General features: G+C 47.5%; 1 protein-coding gene across 1 annotated transcript in view; it reads right to left on the bottom strand.

The window, feature by feature from the left end:
* NID1 (nidogen 1) overlaps nucleotides 1-5,136 on the bottom strand; it is a 116,067-nt gene extending 110,931 nt beyond the window's left edge. Inside the window, exon 1 of the mRNA XM_081297814.1 lies at nucleotides 4,758-5,136. Coding sequence (XP_081153940.1) covers nucleotides 4,758-4,982 — 225 coding nt within the window. The 5' untranslated portion in view covers nucleotides 4,983-5,136. The remainder of the gene's footprint in view (nucleotides 1-4,757) is intronic.
* Nucleotides 5,137-23,773: the final 18,637 nt, after the last annotated feature.

Here is a 23,773-nt window from a genome sequence, read left to right as displayed (position 1 = left end):
CTAGACTGCTTCTTTGAAACCTTAGATGTATTATTACTTCCAAAATTAATTTCAAAATGAAATAATACATGTTTTTATAGGAAAAAAATCTAACTGAATATTTTCAAGATATGATTCAATGACCCACTTATAGGAAATGCAGAAATGAAATAACACACTAAATAACACACTAACAGAAATGCCCAAGGATGACAGGCAGTGATTCTCAATAAACAGATAATCAAAAGGGGAAAACAGCAACTCGTAAGCATGGTCCTTTTTGGAATCCCTGACTGAATAAGGTGAGGGTCTCTCCTGCCACCTGCCCTCCCACACCCAAGCTAAGCTCTGTCACCCTTTTGTCCCTGCCATGTTGCAGAGGACAACTCCTCTCCCCAGGCTTTCTGCCAGCACATCGCACCCTGAGTTTCTTCTTCCGGCACAGTGGCACATGGGCACTGTGTCACCACTGGCTCAATGTCCACCGTCCTCATGATCCTGTAGGCTCTGGATGGATAGAAACACATGGTCTACTTTCAATTTCTGTCCAAATCTTCGAACTATGCCTGGCATACTAGGGGACAAATTAAGTATCTATGGACTGAATGAATGACGGATCTTAACTCTGGACTGCATTTTACAAAATAGCAATAAGGATACCCAGCATCCTGAAAATGTTAAACGGCAGGGGGTCACCAATCAAAATGAATTCAAGATTCAAAATGAAATGCTTAGGGGATAACCTTCATTTTATATGTAAAAACACCAGGTTGACAAGAGGCTGAGAAAGGAAATGATTTTCTTTCAATTGGAAGTTGGTGGGGAGAGGTCAGTCTACAAGGCACCTCCTTGGACCCCCCAGGGCTTAGCTCCCCGATGGATGTCTGTCCCAGGTCAAAGGCACGCCCCCAGCTCATATTCTTTGCAATGGCTGGCCTCCTCAATTAATCAGCTGCATTTTCGCCTCCACTAGAGATGAAAACTCTGTTTTGGATTCTGCCATTCAACCATAGTCACTGAGCAACTTCTGGCAGACCAGAAGCAGAGGTCCCTTCTTCCAAGTGGCCCCAGTTCCAGGCTGAGGCTCAGGGCTGGGTGAACAGGTTGTGGGCAGGAGTTCAGCCCTACTGTGTCCTGGGCCAGAACCCTTCGTGTGCAGTGAACAGCCTGCTCAGCCCTAGGTGGTGGCCCTGTGTTTGGCCAGTCAATCCATAAACTTCCTGACTGCCAGTAAATGTGGCCTCACTACACCTGAAACATCTAGAGGACAGAGTATATGTGTGTGTGTGTGTGTGTGTGTGTGTGTGTGTGTGTGTGTGTTTGAGAAAAAGAAAGAGAGATTGGGAGAGAAGAGAAAGGGAAGCAGGGGGAAGGAAACCAGAGGCACAGAGATGAGTCAGAATAGAGGCCTATGATCTTTTTGCTACCAAGGATATCCTTTGATTATTTTTCCATGGCATGAGGATTTTATCTACAAAAAAAAAAAAAAACCTGAATGCATTAAATAATAACAATTAATTCATTTCTCAATTTTTATGAATCAAAGACAAATAACTTAATATGCAATAAAATTATGTTCCAGAAATTCTTCTATTGATCTACACCCCCAATGAAAGTTTCAAATCAGCATGAGATGCCTAGCATAAATAAACTGACATGATAAAAATCCAATCAAAGGAAGAACGTGTTTTCATTGCTCTGTTCAACCTTGTTATGATTTTGAAAAACTCTCTCCAAGGGAGTTCAAGGTTCATTGGCCAAGGCAGCAGAGCTCAAGTGAAACGTCCAGTGGCTCAAAGAGGTAGCTGATGAGACCCAAAATGAAATCTGGAGAATGGCTGGTCTTAGTGGTAGATTGTGCTGACTTACCATTCAAAGCTCAGAGGTCATTCCATGGGGAGAATGAGGCTTCCTCACAGAGGGAGGCCATATGACCCACAGGAGGAAATTGGCAAACCAAGATGGTGCCTGCCTGCCCATGGGGCACTGCCCAGCAATGCTCTCTTCCTGCCTTTGAGGTCATCATATACCTATATGATGTCCGGATCCCACCAGACCAACAGCACTCCAGCAGATACTGGGTCTCAGGACCCTTTACACTCCTAATGTAGTTTGAAGAGTTCCAAAGATTTGTTTTATATAAATTATTACAATCAATATTTATCCTATGAGAAATTAAAGCTGAGAAATATTTAAATGTTGGTAACATTTAAGTAATGAGCTCATGACATGATAAATGACATTTTAAATGAAAATGATTACATTTTCCAAGTCAAAAGTACCTAGGAAGAGAAGACTTATCATTTTACTTTTTTAAGGGCTCCAAAATCAGTTTTTCTTCCTATCCTATTCCCCTTTGCAAACCACTGTTTGCAGGCTTCCACTTCCTCCCTAATCTAACTGCTTGCTTGAGAGTCTGCTAGCTCCAGGGCATCTCCAAGTTCAGGTCCCCTTTCTAGTCTCCAAAGCCACTGTCAAACTTGGGCTAATGACTTCTCACTTGAGTCAGCCCTTCTAGCCAGCCACCCCATCACTGTCTGCCTTCTTCATATCCCTTAGGTGACCTGACAGATCACCTCTCAGATTCACCCTCTCCTTCCCTTTCCCCCTTCTGCAGGCCTCTTGCCCATGGGCCAGGATAAAACAGCAGCTTATGACACTGGTTTCTGCTTCCAAACTCTCCCTTACCTGCTTGTCTAGGCCATCTTGCAAATCACTGCCAAACAGACATGCAAAACAGAAGAGCTACAAGCTTCCAACCAGGAACTTCCAGCCACCTTCCATGACTCTCCACACAGCAAATTACATCACTTGGCCTCAGTTCTTCCCCCTCCCTGTCTCCCTGCTGGTTACCATCATGGATAGGGTGACTGGCTTCCCAACTGACCCTGGGTACAGTCACCTGACTTGCTGTAGTCCATGAGATGTCAACAGGCATGGCCCAAGCAGAGATTTGAGAAGGCACTCAGGTCTTTCCACTATCTCTCCTGTGCCTTTGACATGAAAGAAGGATGAGTCTCAACTGGCCCTGGGAGGCAGCACTGTCCAGCAAAACTCTTAGCAATGCTAGAAATGTTCTAGAATGTCAGTGTACAACATAGTTGCCATTTGCCAATGAGGGTGCTGGGCTCTTGACATGTGGCTAGTATGACCAAAACTTTCATATTATTTCATGGCCATTCATTTAGAAAAGTACATATGGGTAGTGGCTACTGTGTTAGAAAGAACAGCTGTGGAAGATGAGAGGTGGATGAAACAGAACAAATCATTCCAAACCCCTACCAAGGCTACCCTGGATCAGTCCACTGCTAGCTGGTTCCATTGAGTCTGCTTTCTTACATGAGAAATTTTCATGTTTATTTTCTGTAGCTACTAACCAATATTTAGTATTTCCTTCAACATGAATGTAGGTAACTAAGCACAGCAGTAGTAGCACTTAGTGATTCTGACCCTAACAAAATTCACAGGCATTTCCATATCAAATTATAGTTGCTGCAGGTATTTACAGTCCTCAGGATCTTCAAGGTTCAATAGCTGCATGGCCCACCCTTGAATCCACTGCTCCACCTTGTTATTTAATATGGTTAAAAGTAAGAACACCACTCCATACATTTTTTTTATATTTTGATCTGTATTTCTACATGTGAGATCTCTTGGATAATCTCGCGGATTTTACTTCATGCATTCAAAAGCATTATGCTGCAAAGGGGTCCACAGACCCGCCAGACTGCCCAGGGGGGGCAGGGCAGTCAACCCGCAGGGCTGAGAGCCCTTCGTGGGTCAGGGACTAAGGACTCATTCGTTTCAGGCACAACTGACCATCCCCACGAGGGTGTTGCCCCAAGCGCGCTCTGTCCAGGCGAGCCGAGCCCAGCCGCTTCACCAGCAGGACAGGCTCCAGGCGCTGTTTGTGTAGTTCCCCACTTCTGGAATGCACGCTGCTTTTATGAAATCCACATGGTGCTCTGCTGGGGAGGCAGCGGCACCACAGGGCTTGACCAAGTTGACAACGTCCCCAGGCCCCACCAGTGCAGGGAAGGATCTGGAGAACTAAAGGTCGTCTGGCCTAGCTCCTCATGTGGGCCCCCCGGGGTGACAATGTCGGCCACAGGAAACTGGCTCACCCAGGCGCCCTGCGTTCCCAGCCCTGACCTCTGGACACTGAATGGCGCCCAGTAGAGAACAGAATCACTGCCAAGTCGGCCACAGTCCACACACACTGATGCAGGCGGCTGTCGGTTAAATGTCCCGGCGCGGGGCCGGGTCCTCTCTTTTCCCGCCTGGCACCCCTGGGAATCCCTGTGCCGGCGTGCAGGCTGGACCCTAACTTGGCCACTCTCCTACCCAGGCTCCGCGTCCGCACCTGGCCCCACCCGGCCGGGTCCTGCCACGCCAGGCATGGGACAAAGGCGAGACGTCGGACGACCTCCGGGAGGAGACGCAGCCCACGGCCGCGGGAAGGAAGCTCCGCCCTGACTCCCGGGGTCGCGGAGTCCCGGCGTACTGGCAGGGCGCGCGCGGAACGGGACAGACCCAGTGCCCGGTGCGGCCCAGACTCGAGTGCTCCTCGGGGGACATCGCCCGACGCGGGAGACCCAGGCGGGCCGGGACAGGCCCGAGACCTCTCGGCGCGCAGACCCAGCGCCGCGCCCCGGCGGCCCGTGGCTCGAGTCCCGCCTGCGACGCCCACGTTCGTCCGGCTCGGCCGGCGCCCCCGGCGCGCCTGGTCTTCCTGCCGACCCCGCGCAGCCCCGCGCCCTCCTGCCCTGTGGACTCACGTAGACCGAGGTGATGCCGGACTTGTCGTAGAAGCGGAGCGCCCCGCTCAGCTCCAGGGCCGGGGAGACGAGGTCGTCCCCGTCCTCCAGCTCCAGGTCGCCGTGTTCGGGACCGAAGGGGAAGAGCTCCTGGCGGCTCAGGCAGCCCCCGGGCCCCGCCAGCAGCAGCTGCAGCAGCAGCGCCCACGTCCACGCAGTCTCGCGCCCGCCGCTCGCCGCCAACATGTTCCCCAACTGCTGTCCCGCACAGTAAGCGGCTTTGCGGCCCGCGGCTGGGGAGGCGGAGACGTAACCCGACGCCCCTCTGCAGCCCCTCCTCGCCTCCGCCTCCCAACCTTCCCACCCGGGAGACTGGAGGAGAGCCGCGCCGAGATGCGGAGGGCCCCGCCCCGTCCACCCAGCGCGGCAGACGCGGCCCGATGGCCAGAGGCGGCGACGGAGAGGGCGAGGAGGAGGGTGGGGGGACCTCGGGTGCCCCACGTTCTGGCGCCGTGGGCCTTGGTGCCAGCGGTTCTGAAACCAGCCAACGGTGGGCTCCCACCAAAGGGGTCCAGATGGAGAGAGCAAAGCGTGGGACTCCGCACCGCACTGTGGCCCCCCTGCCAGGCTCTCCCCTGGAGGGAAGGCGACTTGGAAACACTCTGAATCCAGGAACCGAGTGTACCCATTGCTGATGAGGGTTCTGGTTCCGATCTCATGCCTCCTAAGGGAAGACTGGGTAGCGCTGGCCATCAGTGGAGAGGGGACTGGACCAAGATCATGTTCCTGTACTCATCCATCTATTCACACAATTTTTGAGTGCCTGGTTTTGGAACTCCCTAAGGTGGAGGGTTCCCAAGAAATAGGGTCCCACTCTCCAAGATAATGGCACGAGTGTGTCGCTCAATTCAGGGTTAGGTCTGCTGGAGCCCCAAGTGATGAGACATTAGAACTGGAAAGATTCCAGGGAAATCTTTGTGAGGGGCGGTGGGAATCGAACTGAACCTTCTGAAAGGAATGGGGAGGTGGAGCCGTGAGCCAGGTGGATGATAGGGAACATCCCCCAGCAGAGAATTTGGGTGAGTCTGCTCCATGTCTTGAATAACATCTAGGAATTTGAACTCGCCCTTAGACTCAAAGAAGAACTATTGAAAGTTCTTGAAAAAGTGAGATAAGTGATTTAAGTGGTATCCTAACCAAGCTGTTGATCATTAATCTGAAAGTAGAGACAGTGGGTCCTTAGGGGGCTAGGAGGGCAGGTAGAGAGTGTGCAGGGTGAGAAAGAGATCTAGAAGAAATGAACCCAAGGGTTGTTACAATGAAAGAAGGAACAAGACCTGATGACAGATTTAACATTGAAGCTGAAAAGACATGAGGTTAAAATTGGGTCAAAGTTTTGTGCCTGGAGGGTGGGTCAGAAAGCCAGGAAAGAAGACATTTGGGACAGCTGGAGCTGGAGATGTGTTTGGCTCCAGACCTGTTAACTCAGATGGGTCAACAGGACATCTCCATTTCCTGCTAGGAGCTAAAATTAAGGTCCTGAAAGCTCATCTGGAATCACTCTCCCGGTAAACAGCAAATTCTATATAATATTTAGAGGATGTGAATCCTGAAGCAGCAGAAAACAGGAAGAAAAACCAAATGAAGCACAGCTGCTGAGCTAAACGTTTTGTATCTACTCGTGACACTTTCTTTTAAACTCATTTGCCATCAGAGGTCCCATTTGTCAAGTGCTCCCTAGGTACCCAGTGTTCTACAGGTATTAACCTTGCACACCCAAGGAAGAAGCCATCCCTGTACTACAGAGGGACATAGAGACCCAGAGGAGTTAAATCATTCTAAGATCACACAGCTGGGCTCTTGCAGGTGACCCAAGATGTTCTAGCTACAGGGACCCCATATTCATTTACTTATTTATTTATTGCAGTGCTGAGGATCAAACCCAGGGGCTTCTACTGTGTCCCTGGGGACCCCTACATTAAGTAGACCCTGCATTGCTGCATTTCTTCCTGTGTTAAAGAAAGCAACTAAAGCTGTCTGTTGTTAAATCCTGCACCACAGACTGATCCTTCTTCCAGAAGCACTTCCTGGCTCAACTCCTAGCCATCCATAGACTGCTGCTTTACCCTCTATCTCTGGGCTGCTGGGCTCCAGCAGCACCAGGTTCTAACCACTGAGATCCCATAAGAAGGCCCTTCTCCTCTCTGTCCACCTGCACATGGCTCCGGCCCACTGCTGCCTGGGCCCATGATGAGGAGAGCCAGAGCTCAGTGGCCTCTTCCTGACTATGCAGAGTCTCCAATCCCCACCCACCCTACTCTGGGTCACACATCAGAGCTGTCCCTGGCGCCTTCTCTGCGCCTGGAATGCTCCTGCCCTTTCACAGACTCTCTCCCTTTTTGGTACTCATACAGCTGCGGGAATTCCTATTGGCCCACGGGATTCCCCAGCAAACGCAAGAGGAGAGCAGCTCTGGACAGCTGGTTCAGCACAGCCCCCAGTCTGGCTGGCCGAGGCCGGCGCCCCCCCTACCAACTGTGTAAATGTGGGCAAGTTTCAGAACGCCCATACCCTCACCGTTTGTGTGGGATATTCACGCTTACAATCAAAGAGTTAGGAACACAATATAAGGTGATCTGTGAAAGGTCCCCGCCAGAGTTCAAAGAACACAGGCAGTTATACTAAGCCACCATTATGATCTCGGGGGACTGTTTTCATGATTCTGATTGCTTCAACATCTCCTGAGATGAGTCAGACACTACTAGGAATTTTCAATACCAGGACCATTAAGGCACAACCCTTTTGTAAGCCTGCAGTTTTGGGGGAAAACAGACAAGACCTTAACCATGGGATGCCTTGACAGACCAGCTGCTGCTCATGGGACGCTTGCTTCTGCTAGGTGCTTTATGCAGCAGTGCATCTGGTCCTAACAAAAGTTGCACAAACCCCACAGTGGGAAGCACAGTTCATTCTGAGCAGTGAGCAGAGGATTTGAGTCCCCCACTGAAGCTGATGCACTTTCTACCACACCATCCTGCCTTTCTACAGCAGGCAGGGTTTCTGCTTCCATCTCCACCCACAGGAAACCTTGCTACACTGTGTGTACACAAAGCGCATGCTCTATTTATGTTTGCCCGTTTTCCCTTATTCCATCAGCACCATCTGGCCTGCGCGAGCTAGTGTATATTATAAACTCACTGTCATTTCCTATTTATAGCCCTGCACTCCCTTCCCAATGCCCAGTCCTGTGGGACGTGATGTTAGTGCTGTGTGTCCTAGTAGGACACTGTAGTCTGAGTCCCTCTCACTCCTTTATGATTTATAGTCCCAGATGCATTTCAGTGATCACAAACTCCATCACGGAATACTTCATTTCATATTGTGCTGGATGGTTTCCCAAGTGCATGCAATGGTGCTGTCTCCTCTGGTCCCTCATGTGTTTCCTCAGATATAAGCTCCATGAGGAAGGAGCATGCGCTCAGTTCACAGAGCCTCACCTGATGCCGCATGCACAAGAATCAAGGTGAACCGTTTAAGATCTCAGTAATACCTTTAAGAATCCTTCAGTATCTGCAGTAGCAATGGCACCCATAATTCCAGGATACATCAGATTTTTTAAAAAGTGGACTGGGTAGAGCACTTGCCTGGCAGGAGTGAGGCCCGGGGCTCCATGCCCAGCATTAAAAAAAAAAAAAATTAAAGTGAAACCCTGCTCTTTTGAGACTTGTACTCTTTCTTTGGCTTCTGTTATCCTGATGAAGCAGGAAGATGAAATTTAGGAAGCCGGGCTCAGGCCGTGTCTGTGAGAAGCCACAGTAACTTGCCCACCTGGGTATTCAGACAGACGTCTGCCCAGTTGAGTGAGAAAACACAGCTATCTCAAGAAAGGAGGCTTCCCTTCTAACTTCACTCTGCCATGAGGTGTGGCCACTGACCACATGTGGCCATGGAAAAATCCTTCACCTTCCACGCGTCACATGGAGTTAAATGTGTGACTGTCTCAGTTCTGAGGGACTCACCTGTGAATACCTTCAACAACCTAATCTCAGGTTTGACCTCAGATAAACAGGACCTGAATGAAAGATAAAGGGTGGGATCAAGCAGTGGTGCTCCACCCATTTACTTCTAAAGGCAATTTGGATAAAGGTTTTAGGGAGTCACGGTGGTGCCTGCTCTGCAGCCGAGGGGGAAGATGCCAGGCTTCTCAGGACAGAGTCTAATCTCAGGCCCAGCACCCTGCTTGCCTCTGGGTCTCTTCCTAGATCATCATCAGGCCTCCCTGGCTCCACTTGCTTTTTGTTGACATTTTAATTTTTAATTTTGTCTTGTGTAACTTTCAGACTTACCTAAAAGTTACAAGAAATAATACAACAAAAAAATTCCTATATACCCTTCCCCTAGGTTTCCCCCCCTTGTGAGCACTTTGCTGTGGTTGCTGTATTTCTGTGCATGCAAGTGCACACTCATGCGCAGATGTATGCATATGTGCATATTTTTAACTGAACCATTGGAGGGTAAGTTGCAAATATGATGTCCCCTTTACATCTGAACACTTTAGTGTATGCGTCTTAAACACATTCTCTGACATAGCCACTGTAATTACCTGAATAAGGAAATAGCATTGATTTCACACTCAGATCTAAGTGTTAAGGTTTGGATCTTCATTCTCCCCAAAGCCATGTGCTGAGGCTTGGTCTCAGCTGATAACCCTGAGGGAAGGGTCCTGCAGGAGGTGGGGCTTGGCTGGAGGAAGTCAGGAAGGGCTTGCCTTTGAGGTTTTCTCGCTTGTCCCTAGCCCCTCCTTTCTCTCTCTGCTTCCTGAGATGAGCAGCCTCCTCTGACCCGAGCTCTTCCCACCATGACGTCCTACCTTGCCTGAGGCTCAGACCTCTGAGCCAAAATAAATCTTTCCCCCTTTTAAGCTGTTTATCTCAGGTGTTTTATCACAGTGATGAAAAGCTACTGATTTATAGATATTATTCAGAGATCCCCAAATATCTAGATAACGTCTGCAAAAGAAAGTATCGAATTATAAACTGCATTTTGTTGTCGCCTGTTTCTAGTCTTCTTTGATTTGAAAGAGTCCCTCAGTCACTCTACCTCTCGTGACCTTGGTATATCTTAAGAGGACAGGCCAGTTGTTTCGTCAGCTGTCTCTCAGTTTGTCAAAGTTTGCTTCATAACTAGATCAGGGTTTTGCATAAACTTCACAGAGATGATTTGTGTCTTCAGGGCAGCGTGGCAAGGGACACCTAGTGTCACTTTCTCCTAATGCCAGTCTTGTTAACCTTGGTCAACTGGTACATTTACCTTGCCTAGACTTCCCTACTACAAACAAAACTTTCTGTGTTTTGTTTTATAATTAATGAGTCTATTGTGGAGATAATTTGAGGCTATGTAAATACCTTGTTCTATTTTTTTCCTTTTTTTTTAAAGAGAGAGTGAGAGAGGAGAGAGAGAGAGAGAGAGAGAGAGAGAGAGAGAGAGAGAGAGAGAGAGAATTTTTAATATTTATTTTTAGTTCTCGGCGGACACAACATCTTTGTTGGTATGTGGTGCTGAGGATCGAACCCAGGCCGCACGCATGCGAGGCGAGCGCGCTACCGCTTGAGCCACATCCCCAGCCCAATACCTTGTTCTTCACTCAACTTTTACCCTCTAATTTTAACCCCATTGATGATTCTTGCCAGAATTATTGCAATAGATGCCAGCTGTCCCCCCACACACACCCCTGCCCACTTTGGTTCTTTTTTTTTAAATATTTATTTTCCTTTTACTTTTATGTGGTACTTAGGATGGAATCCAGTGCCTCATGCATGCTAGGCGAGCGCTCTGCCACTGAGCCACAACCCCAGCCCCCCCACTTTGGTTCTTAAAATTTTTTCTTAATTCTGGTAAAATAAACATGCATATTTATCTTCAGAAACGTTTTAAGTGTAGAGTTCCATCGTACGACGTGTGTTCATATTGCTGTGTGACCGTCACCACCGTGCATCTCGATGACTCTTTCTGTCTTACAAAACCGAGCTCTACCCATTGAACAACAATCCCCACTTCTCCTTCCCTCACTGGGCAGCCACCGACCACTTCCTGTCTCTATGAATCTGACTATTCCAGGAAACTCCCGTTGGTGAGATCACACAGTATCTGTCCCTCTGTGACAAGCTGATCCCACACAGCGTACTGCCTGGAGATTCATTCATGCCTGGCCTGCGTCAGAATTTCCTTCCTTTTAAGGCTGATGTCCATTGTTTGGATCTGCCACATCTTGTTTTTCCATTCATCTGTGGACAGACACATGGTTGCCTCTGTGTTCAGCTGTCGTGAATAAAGCTGCCACGAACACACATGTACAGATATCTCTTTGAGACCCTGCCTTCAGTCCCTTGGGGCGTATATATCCAGCAGTGAAATCGCTGCCCCACATGGGGACTTAATTCTTGGCATCTTGAGGGACCGCTGTGCTGTTCCCACAGAGGCTACACCCCTTCACCTTCCCACCATTGCAGGAGGTTCTGACTTCCCCACGTCCTGAACAACACTTTCTTCTGTTTTGTGTTTTCTTTAAATAATAGCCTCCTAATGGGTGAGGAGGGGGCATCTTACTGTGGTTTTGATTTGCATTTCCCTGGTGATTAGTGATGGAGAAATGTCCACGTAAGTTTTTGCCCATTTTGAATCAGGTTGATGCCTTTTTGGTTGTTAGTGGTTATTTTTAAAGTTCTTTAAACAAACCTTGAGAGAATTTGGTAGAAAATATAATCAAATGTACCAGCTGTTTCCCACATGAGCTTTATCTCTTTCAATGTCATGATCATATGTTATTGTGTTATTTACATAATTATTTGAGAGTCATTTGCAGATATGACCTGCTTTAGTCAGATTTTTTACTGCTATGACCAAAAGACCCAACAGCAACAATTAGAGGAGAAACGTTTATTTGGGGGCTCACGGTTTCAGAGGCTCCGTCCATAGATGCCACCTCCATTCTTCAGGCCTGAGGTGAAGGTGAACATCATGACGGAAGAGTGGGTTGGAGGAAAGCAGCTGGGGACATGGTACCAGAAAGCAGAGAAAAAGCTCCACTCAACAAGGACAAACTATCAGCCCCAAAGCCATGCTTCCAAGGACCCACCCCCCTCTAGCCACATCCCACCTGCCTCCAGTCCCACCCAGCTAATTCCCATCAGTGGGTTAATGTACTGATCAGGTCAAGGGTCTCACTGCCCAATCATTTCAGCTCTAAGCTTTCTTGTGTTGTCACACACAAGAGACACTTCCCATCTCAACCATCGCATGGCCCTTCTTGCCTACAAGTTAAGCACAGGTGTCCTGACAACAAAGATTTTCTTTTCACAACCACAGCACACTGATCCTAGTTCAATAGCCACACAATCTCATTATCTATATACGCAACCCATATGCACAATTGGCCTCTGGATCTGGGAGACCGTAAATTCCTGTTTTTAGCCCAGTTTGTGGCACTTTGTTTGAGAATTCTTAGCAAACTAATATGAGTGTGATGTTCCAGCTTCCCAGGTATTCTAAGCAGCTCTTTCTTTCTCGGTCTGTGCATGATGTTTCTGATAAGGTGGGACGTTCGCACCAGGAACAAGACTGGAGGCCACACTGCACCACATTAATAGATGCTTGACTGTACATGATCTCTATATCCTCTGTCTAGAAAGAGGTTGACATCGCTGTATTATTTTTCCTATTTTAAAAATACATTTTATTTTGAAATAGCTTGTGACTCACAAGAAGCAGGCAAATCATTTTTAAGGAGAAACACATGAACAGGAGGCTGTGGAAGCAGAAGCCGCATGACATCTGCCGGCCGTCCATGCAGGCTCCAGGTAGAAGCCCTGCCAGTTATGTGGCTTCGGGATTTTTTTAAATTGTAATTTTAATTGATTAATTTGTGTGTTTGTTTTTCTTGTGCTGGGGATGGAACCTAGGGCCTGGCACGTGCAAGGCAAGCGCTTTACCACTGAGCTACAGCCCCAGCCCTTATTTTACTTTTATTCTGAGACAGCCTCCCGAGGTGCTGGGATCACGGGCACCTGTGATGCCATCTGTCACTATGCAGCGTGATGCTCTTTCCAGGTGTGGCCAAATGAGCTTGAACTTCTGACTTTCAAAACTGAGTCAAGTTAAACCTCTTCTGAAGGGAAATCAAGGAATGAGAAACAGGTAAGGGAAAAATGAAAGACCAAGACCAGGCAGAGATACACATGAGAGTTTATTTGTCAGAGCTGAAAAATAAAGGCCATCTCTCTATAGGCACGAGATCAAAACAGGCTTGAGTTCTGGGACTTTTATGGGGGAGGCTCAGGAATTAGAGATGGGCAGGTCCTAATGCAGGGTGAGGGGTTAGTATGAGGGAGTGGTGAGCCTTTCTCAGAAAGGCTCTTGGGAAAAGGCGAAAAAAGCAAAACTTTTTCCTTAAAATAGTAGCTGTCCAAGAGAAACAATAAAAGAGGTAAATAGAGAGCCTACATCCTGGGAACAAATCTTTACCCCCCACACCTCCGATAGAGCCCTAATATCCAGAATGTACAAAGAACTCAAAAAATTAAACAATAAGATAACAAATAACCCAATTAACAAATGGGCCAAGGACCTCAACAGACACTTCTCAGAGGAGGACATACAATCAATCAACAAGTTCATGAAAAAATGCTCACCATCTCTAGCAATCAGAGAAATGCAAATCAAAACCACCCTAAGATACCATCTCACTCCAGTAAGATTGGCAGCCATTATGAAGTCAAACAACAAGTGTTGGCGGGGATGTGGGGAAAAAGGTACACTTGTACACTGCTGGTGGGGCTGCAAAATGGTGAGGCCAATTTGGAAAGCAGTATGGAGATTCCTGGGAAAGCTGGGAATGGAACCACCATTTGACCCAGCTATTGCACTTCTCGGACTATTCCCTGAGGTCCTTAAAAGAGCGCACTATAGGGATACGGCTGCATCAATGATTATAGCGGCACAATTCACAATAGCTAGACTGTGGAACCAACCTAGATGCCCTTCAATAGATGAATGGATAAAAAAAAATGTGGCATCTATACACAATGGAGTATTATGCAGCACTAAGAAATGACAAAATCATAGAATTTGCAGGGAAATGGATGGCATTAGAGCAGATTATGCTAAGTGAAGCTAGCCAAGCCCTAAAAAACAAATGCCAAATGTCTGCTTTGATATAAAGAGAACAACTAAGAACAGAACAGGAAGGAAGAGCATGTGGAAAAGACTACAGTAAACAAAGACGAATGGGGGGAGAGAAACGGAGAGAGAAGGGAAAGCATATGGAAATGGTAGGAGACCTTCAAGGATACATAAAATTATAAGAGGCTATGAGGGGCAAGGGGGAGGGAAAAAAAAGGGAGAGAATTGAATAACAGCAGGGGAGGTAGAGAGGGAAGATGGGAGGGGAGGGGAGGGGAGGGGGGATAGTAGGGGATAGGAAAGGTAGCAGAATACAACAGACACTAATATGGCATTATGTAAAAATGTGAATATGTAACAGATGTGATTCTGCAATCTATATTTGGGGTGAAAATGGGAGTTCAAAACACAATTTGAGTCTAATGTATGAAAGATGATATATCATGAGCTATGTAATGCTTTAAATAATCAATTAAAAAAAACTATTTAAAAAATAAATAAATAAATAAATAAAATCTACCATGCCCATACTTTATTGAAACTTTAAAAAAAAAAATAGTAGCTGTCACTTAAGATGGCCATCCAGATGTGAAGCAAGGACCTTATGTCTTTTCCTTTTACATAACCCAGTCTCAGGTATTTTGTTATAGCAACACAAAACAGACTAAGGCATATAGTATAAGTAGTGTGTGCATGTGTGGGTTTCCATGTGTGGTTTATGTAAATGTATGCATGTGTGGGGTGCATGTGTGTGTGTGTGTGTGCGCGTGTGTGTGCGTGTGTATGCGAGAGAGAGACAGAGAGAGAGACAGAGAGAGAGAGAGAGGTATGTGTGATGTTGGAGAGTGAGGAGGAGTGGCTATTGGAAGAGGATGTTTCAGAGCACCACCTGGGCCCAGAACTCTTTTCCATGCCTGAGCCTGGTTGCATCCTGCTCCTCCCTGATGAACCAGAGAGAATCTGACACAGCCTCTGGCCAGAATCATTCTGCCTGATCCTCTGGGACCATGGCTTGCCCCAGGCTGTGCACTGCTCCTGCCTGTGGGGAAGAGCCAGAGGAGGGAACCAAGTTAGTTAGCGGGGCCTCAGAGCATTCCAACAACCTCTCAGATTGAAATAAGGGGGGAAACGAAGGACTTCCTATTAGAGATGAAAGGTTCTGGCTTTGAAGAACCACATGGGAAAGAGTTTGATGCCGTGGGTGGTTGTTTTGCAGGATCTTTACGGGAGAAGGGAAAATCAACGACTTCCTGGGAAAGGAAAGACCCTCCCGCTTCAGTGTGCCCCAGAGAAGAGGATGCAGGTGGCTCCTCTGTGTCGGGCAGGCGAGGCTGGGTCCAGGCCTAAGAGAGCCTTCTGCACTGAACTGTGAGCCGAAGCACTGGGGCTCAGGCCCCTGCTGACCCATGGTCCTCTGTTGTCTGGGGCCACCTGTCCCCACTCATCCCCGTACCCCCTTCAGGGAAGTCAGGGATGAACTTCCCATCCGCCCACCCCTCGATGGTCCCCAGGGATCGATTTTGGTGTACCCAGGATTTTGAATCTCTAGCTCTATGAAAATTTAAGCAAAAAATGAGGGAACCAACATAGAATTGCCAACTTTCTATTGTCACCATGTGATAGGATGTCACCGGTGACAGGACATTTAAATGCCAGGATGGAAGGAGGACAGGGGGTAAGAATAAAAGAGAAGGCTTTTAATTGGTTACTGTTAAGTCCATGAAAAATTCACTTTCTACAAACTGCACCTGCATGTAGAATAACTGTACATGCAATATGTGATTTTATACAGATAATGATTACATGATAGATAATCATGACATATGAATTTTAATAAAATGGAAGCTTCGTCACAGACCATTTCGCTGGCACTGTGCTCACGATGAGCCCAGAGGAGGCACCAACTGCCCCTCACTTCCAGCTGGCACCTCTGGCTCCAGCCATCCTGCACCACCTGCCCTGTCCCCAGTCCTGTGCTGTCTTGTGCCTCCCACCGTGGCCTGTCCCTTGTCCCCAGTACCCACCCCCTCCTCCCAGCCTCAGCTCATCTCCCAAGCCCGGCTTACTTTGGCTTTGCTGTGTCCTTGCCCTGTCCCCAGAAAGATAGACCTGACCCTGCTCTGATTCCATTCTGTGCTACTGTAACAGCACACCTGAGGTCTGGTGATTTACATAGAACAGAAATTTGTCTCTGGAGGCTGGAAGTCCAAAGTCAAGGAGCTGGCCTCCTCTGTGGACCTTCTTACTGGGTCTCCAAATGTCAGAAGGTGCAAGGAAAAGTGAGGAGGAAAGCTCTGTCATTGCGTGGAAGAAGAGTGAATCCACTCCACAAGTCCTTGTGATGGTTGGTGGCTTCCATCCACTCCCGGGGAGCCCGGGGACCCCAGCCCTTTTGTTAGGCCCACCTCCCAACATTGCTTCCCCTGGTGTGAGTTCCAAAATGGGAACCCTGGGGAACACGCTCAGCCCATGGCCAAAGGTATCCTTTCATACTTTCATAGTGTGTTGAAAAAACAGTGTCCTCCTCCTCACTAGGCCCTGAGGTCCTTGTTCACTTGGGTCCTGAAAAAGCAATGAGCATATAGTAGGCGCTCATGAAATGCTTGCCTAAAGCAACTGATATCAGCAGAAACTGATTTTCCTGTTTAGGGGAAGCTCCCTTAGTGAAAATCAGGAGCAGCCTACTTTCCAAACAACCCCCTGGGCTACGTGGGTCTCCCTTCCCCAGAAGGTGCTGAGAATCTACAGATACGGGTTTAAAATCCCTGCCTACAAAATGCAGTCTTCGTTTGTCCAGATAACGTTATTTCACCAAAAATAATGATGGGAAAGCACAGCTGATTATTTATATTGCTTTTAAAAAAACAAGTGAATAAAAAAAAGCAGTTATAACAATTATTATCATTTTTAAAAAGGAACATTTTGCATGGAGGGTGAACTCTTTTAATGTAAGACAGGTTCCATGGTCATTTTGGACGTCTACACAGGCGACAGGCCCTTTGCTGGAGCCGCTCCCCACAGTTCTGTGAGGCACGAGATTCTCCTAGATCTGGGCGCTTTCAGAACCGCGCACAGACCTTGCATCTGCACAGCTCTGACCTGGCTTCGTGGACCTGCTACGGAGGCCCAGCGCCATCACAGCCCGGAGGCCACTCGACACCCCTTGAGCGCGTTCCTACTTTCTGGGCTTGGGGTGAGGATACGTGTTGGCACAACTGTGCGGGGCAGTGAGGCTTGCAGCCCGGAGCCAGGAAACCTCGAGGCTGGCCAGCGTCTGCCTGCGAGGCCCTGGGAGTCCCACTCCCTGCTCCATTGGAATCGGCCCGTTGCTCTGTCCCCTTAATGGGCCCTCTGTCCCTGGCTCACCTCACACCAGCCCTTCTGCGAGCAGTTAGACCTCAGGAGTGGATTCTTCCCTTTTATAAATCACATTTTAAGCTACTGTCGCGAATCTCCATGACATGCATTTTTCACTAAAACATCTAGACCTTTTTGAAACTTCCCTTTCTGAAGTTATAAAAATATGCCTGACTTGTGAAGGAATCAAACACTCAGAAACGTAGATGGTGTAGGAAAATCTCCCCCTCCTTCCCTGCTGATCGTACCGCAGACAATTGAGATGTTTCCCTCCAGGACTGGTTCCCAGGACATCACCGTGAGGACAGACTTGAGTCAGAGTGCCAGTGTTGTCTCCCAGCCGAGGGACCTCCTTGTGCTCCTCTCTGAGATGGGCACAATCCTGGTCCTCACCCCCAGGGGCTGTTGGTTCAATGAGCTGTTGGTGTGAAGGTCCTAGGACTTTGCCTGGCACACAGTGAGCCCAGGGCGCTGATTGCTGTTATTAAAGCCCTAATCCATGAACACACTGGGTGACATCCCATGTAGGACTGGCTGCTATGACAGACTCCAGACTACAGTAGCTCCAATGAGACAGGGTGGCTTTCTCTCTAGAAGCAGTGGGAGGCATGGAATCGGCAGGCAGTTGACTGTGTCCCAGAATTCCACCCCTGGCAGGGGCCCCTTGTCTGCATCAAAGCTTTATCCTGCCTGGCTGGTGGCCCACGCCTGTAATCCCAGCAGTTCCGGAAGCTGAGACAGGAGAATTGCAAGTTCAAAGCCAGCCTCAGCAAAAGCAAGGCGCTGAGCAACTCATAGAAACCCTGTCTATAAATAAAATACAAAATAGGGCTGGGATTGGGGCTCAGTGGTTGAGGGGCCCTGAGATCATCCCCTGCACCACCATCCCCCACCTCCTGCCTCAAAAAAATAAAAAAAAAAGCTTTATTCTGGGGTCCAGCCACAGGAAGGGGATGGAGGATGTGAGGACAGCTAATTTCCTGTGCCAAGCACACACCGAATTACACCCCAATCCCCCAGGAGGGCTTGCTCTGCCTCCCTTTTCTGCTTTTTGGGGAGATTTTCTTAGTCATTCTTCTCTTAATCAGCTTTATTGAGGTGCAATTTTAGATAACATTCACTGACTTTTAGAATATAATTTTGCAAGTTTTAGCAAATGCCTGCAGTCATGTGACTACTACCACAGTCATGATGTGGAAAAATTCCATCACTCTCCAAACATCCCTGTGTTCTCTACAGTCAACGCCCCCTGCCCCCAGTCCTGGCAAGTGGGCATCTGCCTTCTGCCACTACAACTTGGTATCTAGAGTTTCATATTGATTTTTTTTTTTTTGCCATACTAAGGATTAAGCTATATCCCCAGTCATTTTTAAAAATTAATTTTTATTTTGAGACAGGATCTCACTAGGTTGCCCAGACTGGCCTTGAACTTGTAATCCTCCTGCCTTCTCTCAATACTTTCTGCCTGGCTCAATGAAATCTTATAGTAAGTAATCTTTGGTGCCTGAATTCTTTCACGCACACAGTGCTTTTGTGCTGCAGCACAGCAGAGAGATGGCAGCAGAGACCATGTGGCCTGTGGGCAGGAACAGCCATCACCCCCAGTTTCCTGATCTTCGTCTGTTCTAAATACATTTTAGTTTTAGCTGTTACATTTAGATCTAAGATGCATTTTGCATTAAATATCTTGATGATGTGAAGCGAGACAGGAGATTCCTGATATCTGTCTACAGACAACCACTTGCTTCAGCATGATTTTCTAAAAAGAATGTCCTTCTCACACTGTGGTGTTGGTGTTGACCGGGGCTCACTGGCCAAGTCTGTGTTTCTCAACTTGCTGCTCTGGGCCATTGGTCTATGCACCTGCTCTACCAATGCCACCCTGCCACAGCTATCATATCCTTATAACAAGCCTTGAAATCATGCAACATCGTAAATCCTCCAACTAGATTATCTTTTTCCAGATAGTTTTGGCTGTTTTAGATATTTGAATTTCCATAATTTTAGAATTGGCTTGTCCAACTGTACTTTTAGAAGCCTAGACTTTCATGGATGGCTTTGAATTTATGCATCAGTTTAGAAAGAATTAACACCTTGACACTGTGGAGTCTTCCAATCCATGAACATAGTATCTCTACCTACTTTGGTCTTTCTTAATTTCCGTCAGTACTGTTTCAAAGCTTTGAGTGTAGGGTTCTATACACATTCTGTTAAGTCAATCCCCATATGTTTTATATCTTTGATGTGAAAATTATGTTTCTTTTCAATTTTTTGTTGCTGGAATGTGAAATTAGTTTTTTTTTATATGGCCTTTTATCTTACAGCATTGATGACACACACACTTACTAATTCTAATAGACCATTTGCGGATTTCTTAGGGTTCCCTACATAGACAACTACATTATACGTGGAAATGACAATTTTACTTATTTCCAACATGGATAACTTTGTTCCTTGTTTACCCTACTTGATAAACCCTGTAGTGCAAGGCTCAATGCAAGTGGTGAGAGGGCACCCTTGCCCTGTCCCCAACCATAGGGCAGCGAGTGTGTGAGTGTGAGTGTGTGACTGTTACCAAGTCACATCAGCTCTCCCCTTCAGAGATTCAGAGATCCCACGGAGCAACCCATCCTCCCCGCCTGGGGAGGAGACACAGTGACCCTTTCCCGCTTTGGAGTGTGGTTATCGAAATTTGTCCACCTGCCCCATCTCACTGACAGGCCCTGAAGACAGGATCTACCCTGGCTCATGGTTGGCACACAGTAGATGCTCAGTAAATGTCCAACAAAGGTGCAAGTCCACCCAACACCCAGCCCTAGTAGTCCTTCAGTGTCCATCAGTTCTACTCCCAGCTCTGTGGAGCTCCTGCTCAGGGGCCCTGGGATGGGGGCTCTCCCTCCCCTGGAACCAGGAAAGACCCCACTGCCTCTGCACCTCAGTCTCTGTAGCACCAGGAGAAGCGCCTTCCAGGATGTCACAGGGCTTTGTGAGATGGCATCCATGAGAGCTTCTGAGGAGCACTGAGTGACACCAAGACCAAGTAATGCTGCTGCAAAAAGAAGTCCAGTGTCTTCTGTGCCAGAAAAAGTTCTCATTAGCCTGTGGTCAGCTGCTGAAATGGATTCTTAAGGTTATTAATCACATGTGTATTTAAATAATAAAAAAATTCCTAAAAGTAGGGAGAATTTTACATGCTTCCAAGGTGCTGTATTAATAAGAACAGTTTAAGACGATGACTGTTCTTACATCATATGTGTAAGTGCACTTGCTTTTTTATATGGATTCAAAGTCGAACCGCTGGTACCAGTTTAATTCCCATTTGGTACAGAGGAAAACCCTGGAATTCTGGTGTCCGTCCTGGGCTCAGAAATCACAATCATGGGGCTGGAGTTGTGGCTCAGCAGGGCCCTGGGTTCGATCCTTAGCACCACATAAAAATAAATAAAATAAAGATATTGTGCCCAACTACAACTAAGGAATGAATATTTTTAAAATATCACAATCGTTATTTATTAGGTGGTAACTGCAGCTGAGGAGCACACCCCAGACCTCGCCCGACTCCTCTGTGAAGGCAAGGTAAGCTGAGGTGTACTGAGGCCCCTTGTCCCATCTGTGAGAAGAGATGACAGGCCAGACAGCACTCCGCAGGATGGGGTGCCAACAGTTTGATGTCATTTTGGTAGTCTCATGTTTAGGATATAAAATATCACCTAGGTGTCAACGTCATGGTTACTATGCACAGGGCATGGCTTTAACAGACTATGTCAAAGCAGATTTTGCAAATGCTTAGGTGGGGTGAAAAATACACATAGCACATTTAATCCTCAGGACACCTAGCTTGGTGGCACAGGGCACTCTAGAGCCCCTGTAGTTTCCCCTTGTGATCTCAGGTTGGACCCGAGCCGCCACTGCCCAGCATGGAGAGAGCATCCTGCTGTGTATTGCTAGCCCCGGAAAGGATCCAAATTCAAAACCTGAAACGTGGCTCATCCTGAATGTGTGTACCTATCACATCATTATAAAATCGAAACACTGTGAGTCAAGCCATGGTAAATTGAGACTGCTTGTGTTTGTGAGGGAGGGTGGGTTGGGACAGAAAGCAAATACAGCATGTTAAATAAATGCTTTAGTGGAGAAGAAGTTATTAATTAAGTAATGTTTCATTAGGAGTTTGTTTTTCATATTTTCTCTAGTAAGAGATTTTCAAAACCGACTTTTTGTGTCACAGAACAGAATATAAAGTTTCTGTTTTCGGTTTATCAAATTCACCCACGTCGTGCAATAACAGGAGATGCCAGCAGATGGCGCCGCAGGCCGGCTTTCCTCCCGGGCCCCCCCCCCCCCCCCCCCCCGCTGGTTTCAGGGTCTCTGCCCCGCCCTCCAGAAGGCGCCCTTTCTGCACCTGTAGGGACCGACGAGCTGAAGCCACCGCGGAGCAGCTCAGCAAGGCTGCGTAAGGGGAAAACAGCCCCAAGAGGTGTAGCCCTGGGAAGCATAACCAGCAGCCAGATCCCCAGGTTTCCAAGCAGGTCATGGATTTGGGGGCCAATTCAGTTTTGAGGAACGACTCAGCAGTGCCCAGCTTCAGACCGCCCCCACCTGCCACCTCCGTCCCGCCCACCACCCCACGGAGGCAAGAGCTCAGACTTTCCCAGAAATAGTGGGGTGCTGACCCTGGGAAACGGAAGGAGACAAGGTTGGCCTTCACAGTCTGTAGGGCAAGAGCTCCTGTGGCAGTCGGTGGAGGGACAGGGCTGGCCCCAGGCCCTCGCTTCGGTCCAGCGGATGAGGGTTGACAGGCAGGAAAGCGGACACTGAAGAACCTGCAGAGCAGCCCTGGGCCATTGGGCCTCAGAGCCCAGCACTGCCAGCCTCCGCACCTTGGTGCCCCCGGAGCCCAAGAGCAGGGAGAGAAGGGTGGTCCACGCGGGGTGCACCCTGTGCTGCCTGTGCACACCCCCATGCTCAGGGACCTTGCCCCAGGGTGTCAGATCAGTCCCAGTGAGACAAAGGAGGGCTCCCACACCACCCCAGGACTGAATGGGAAACGTGTGGCCCCCGTGAAGCTGTCCCGCCTCCGTACCTACTGCTGCAGTAGAGGGGCCAGGGCATCCTCGCATGTGGGAAGCAGTGGCAGGTGTGGGGTTTGGGCTTGAAGTCAAGCTCGTCCTGCTTCATCCTCTGTTCCCACATCTCTGCAAGGGGATGATGCTGTCCACCCTGCTTAGCGAGTTGCTGGGAAACTGTAAATCCTGCATTAGGTCATTAGGGGTGACCTAATGTAAAAATCTGTAAAAATGAGAATGAGGCTGACCTAATCCCAGATTTAGGGGAATATTTGGGATGATGAGTATTTGCTTAATTAATGAGGCTGTTGATACCGAGCCCTGGTGCTCGGTACTGTGCTACTTGAGCAGCTGTAAAAGAAGATGTAAAAACACTTTGCAGGTTATAAGGCTGTTAAGCAAAGTTGTTTGTAAAGTTAAAGGAATTGTACAAAGAAAAATAGTATTATTTTTCTAAATGTCCTTCATCTCTTCCCACCTGAACACACTCACGCTGCACTTTAACACACTCTGCAACTCAAATGACACCCTCGTGCTTTCATTTAAACTATAATCCATGACACAGAGACAAAACTAAGACAAGAAAATGCCCTCACAATATTTTGTTGGCTGAAAAAAAAGGCAGTAGAATTGCCCAACCTTACCTACTACACATATGTATATACAAATCTGGAGAAAATGCATTAGGACATTCGCAGTGGCTGTCTCAGGTGGGGGGACTGATAGTTCTCATTTTCTTGCACATATGTAATTTTCACTTTTTCTACAAAATTTACCTAAGAATTTTAAAAATTATAATAAAGAGATGAAAGATCCTCATTTAGTCATTTATTTTGCAGAACTGTGAATTTGGATTCGAAAGGGTCTTTAGAGATGAGCTGGTTTCCTGAGATGAGAGAGCAGAGGCCTGGGGAGATGAGGTCATGGAACCAGTGGGGCCTCTTTCCCCAAGTCTGGCATGATCTTCTCTCCCTTTTCAGAATATCTGTGGAGCTTTTGACTATTAGTCTAAACCCACATGCTTTGTAATTAGATTCTCATCTTTAATTATCTTCTGACTTCTTGATGTATCTACTTATTCTTGTATGGTATATATATATATTTTTTTTTTCTTTGTATTTTAGGTGGTCAGATGACTTCTTATTTCTTTGGCTTTTCTCTTGAAGGGCTTCTAAGGCAAGTGAGAGTCTTTATCCCAATCAGTGGCCGCTTTAATTATTTCCTTCTCACATTTTCCTCCTGATCTCTACCTAGTAATTTCTCAGAAATTTCCAAGAGTAAATCATAATTCCTTCAGACCATTGTTCCTGGAATCAAGAGTTTATTTTTCTGTGATGCACACCCAAACAGGAGTTTGAGATTTTCATATGAACATTTGGGATTACTTCATACATAGGCTTCGCCTCTAGGCCTCAGCATTTCTATCGGTTGAGTGGA

This window comes from Spermophilus citellus (genome assembly GCF_964194105.1).
Source record: "Spermophilus citellus genome assembly, chromosome: 6".
In the NCBI taxonomy this organism is placed as follows: Eukaryota; Metazoa; Chordata; class Mammalia; order Rodentia; family Sciuridae; genus Spermophilus; species Spermophilus citellus.
Note: the sequence above shows the minus strand (reverse complement) of the source record. Positions and strands in the feature narration are given on the sequence as shown.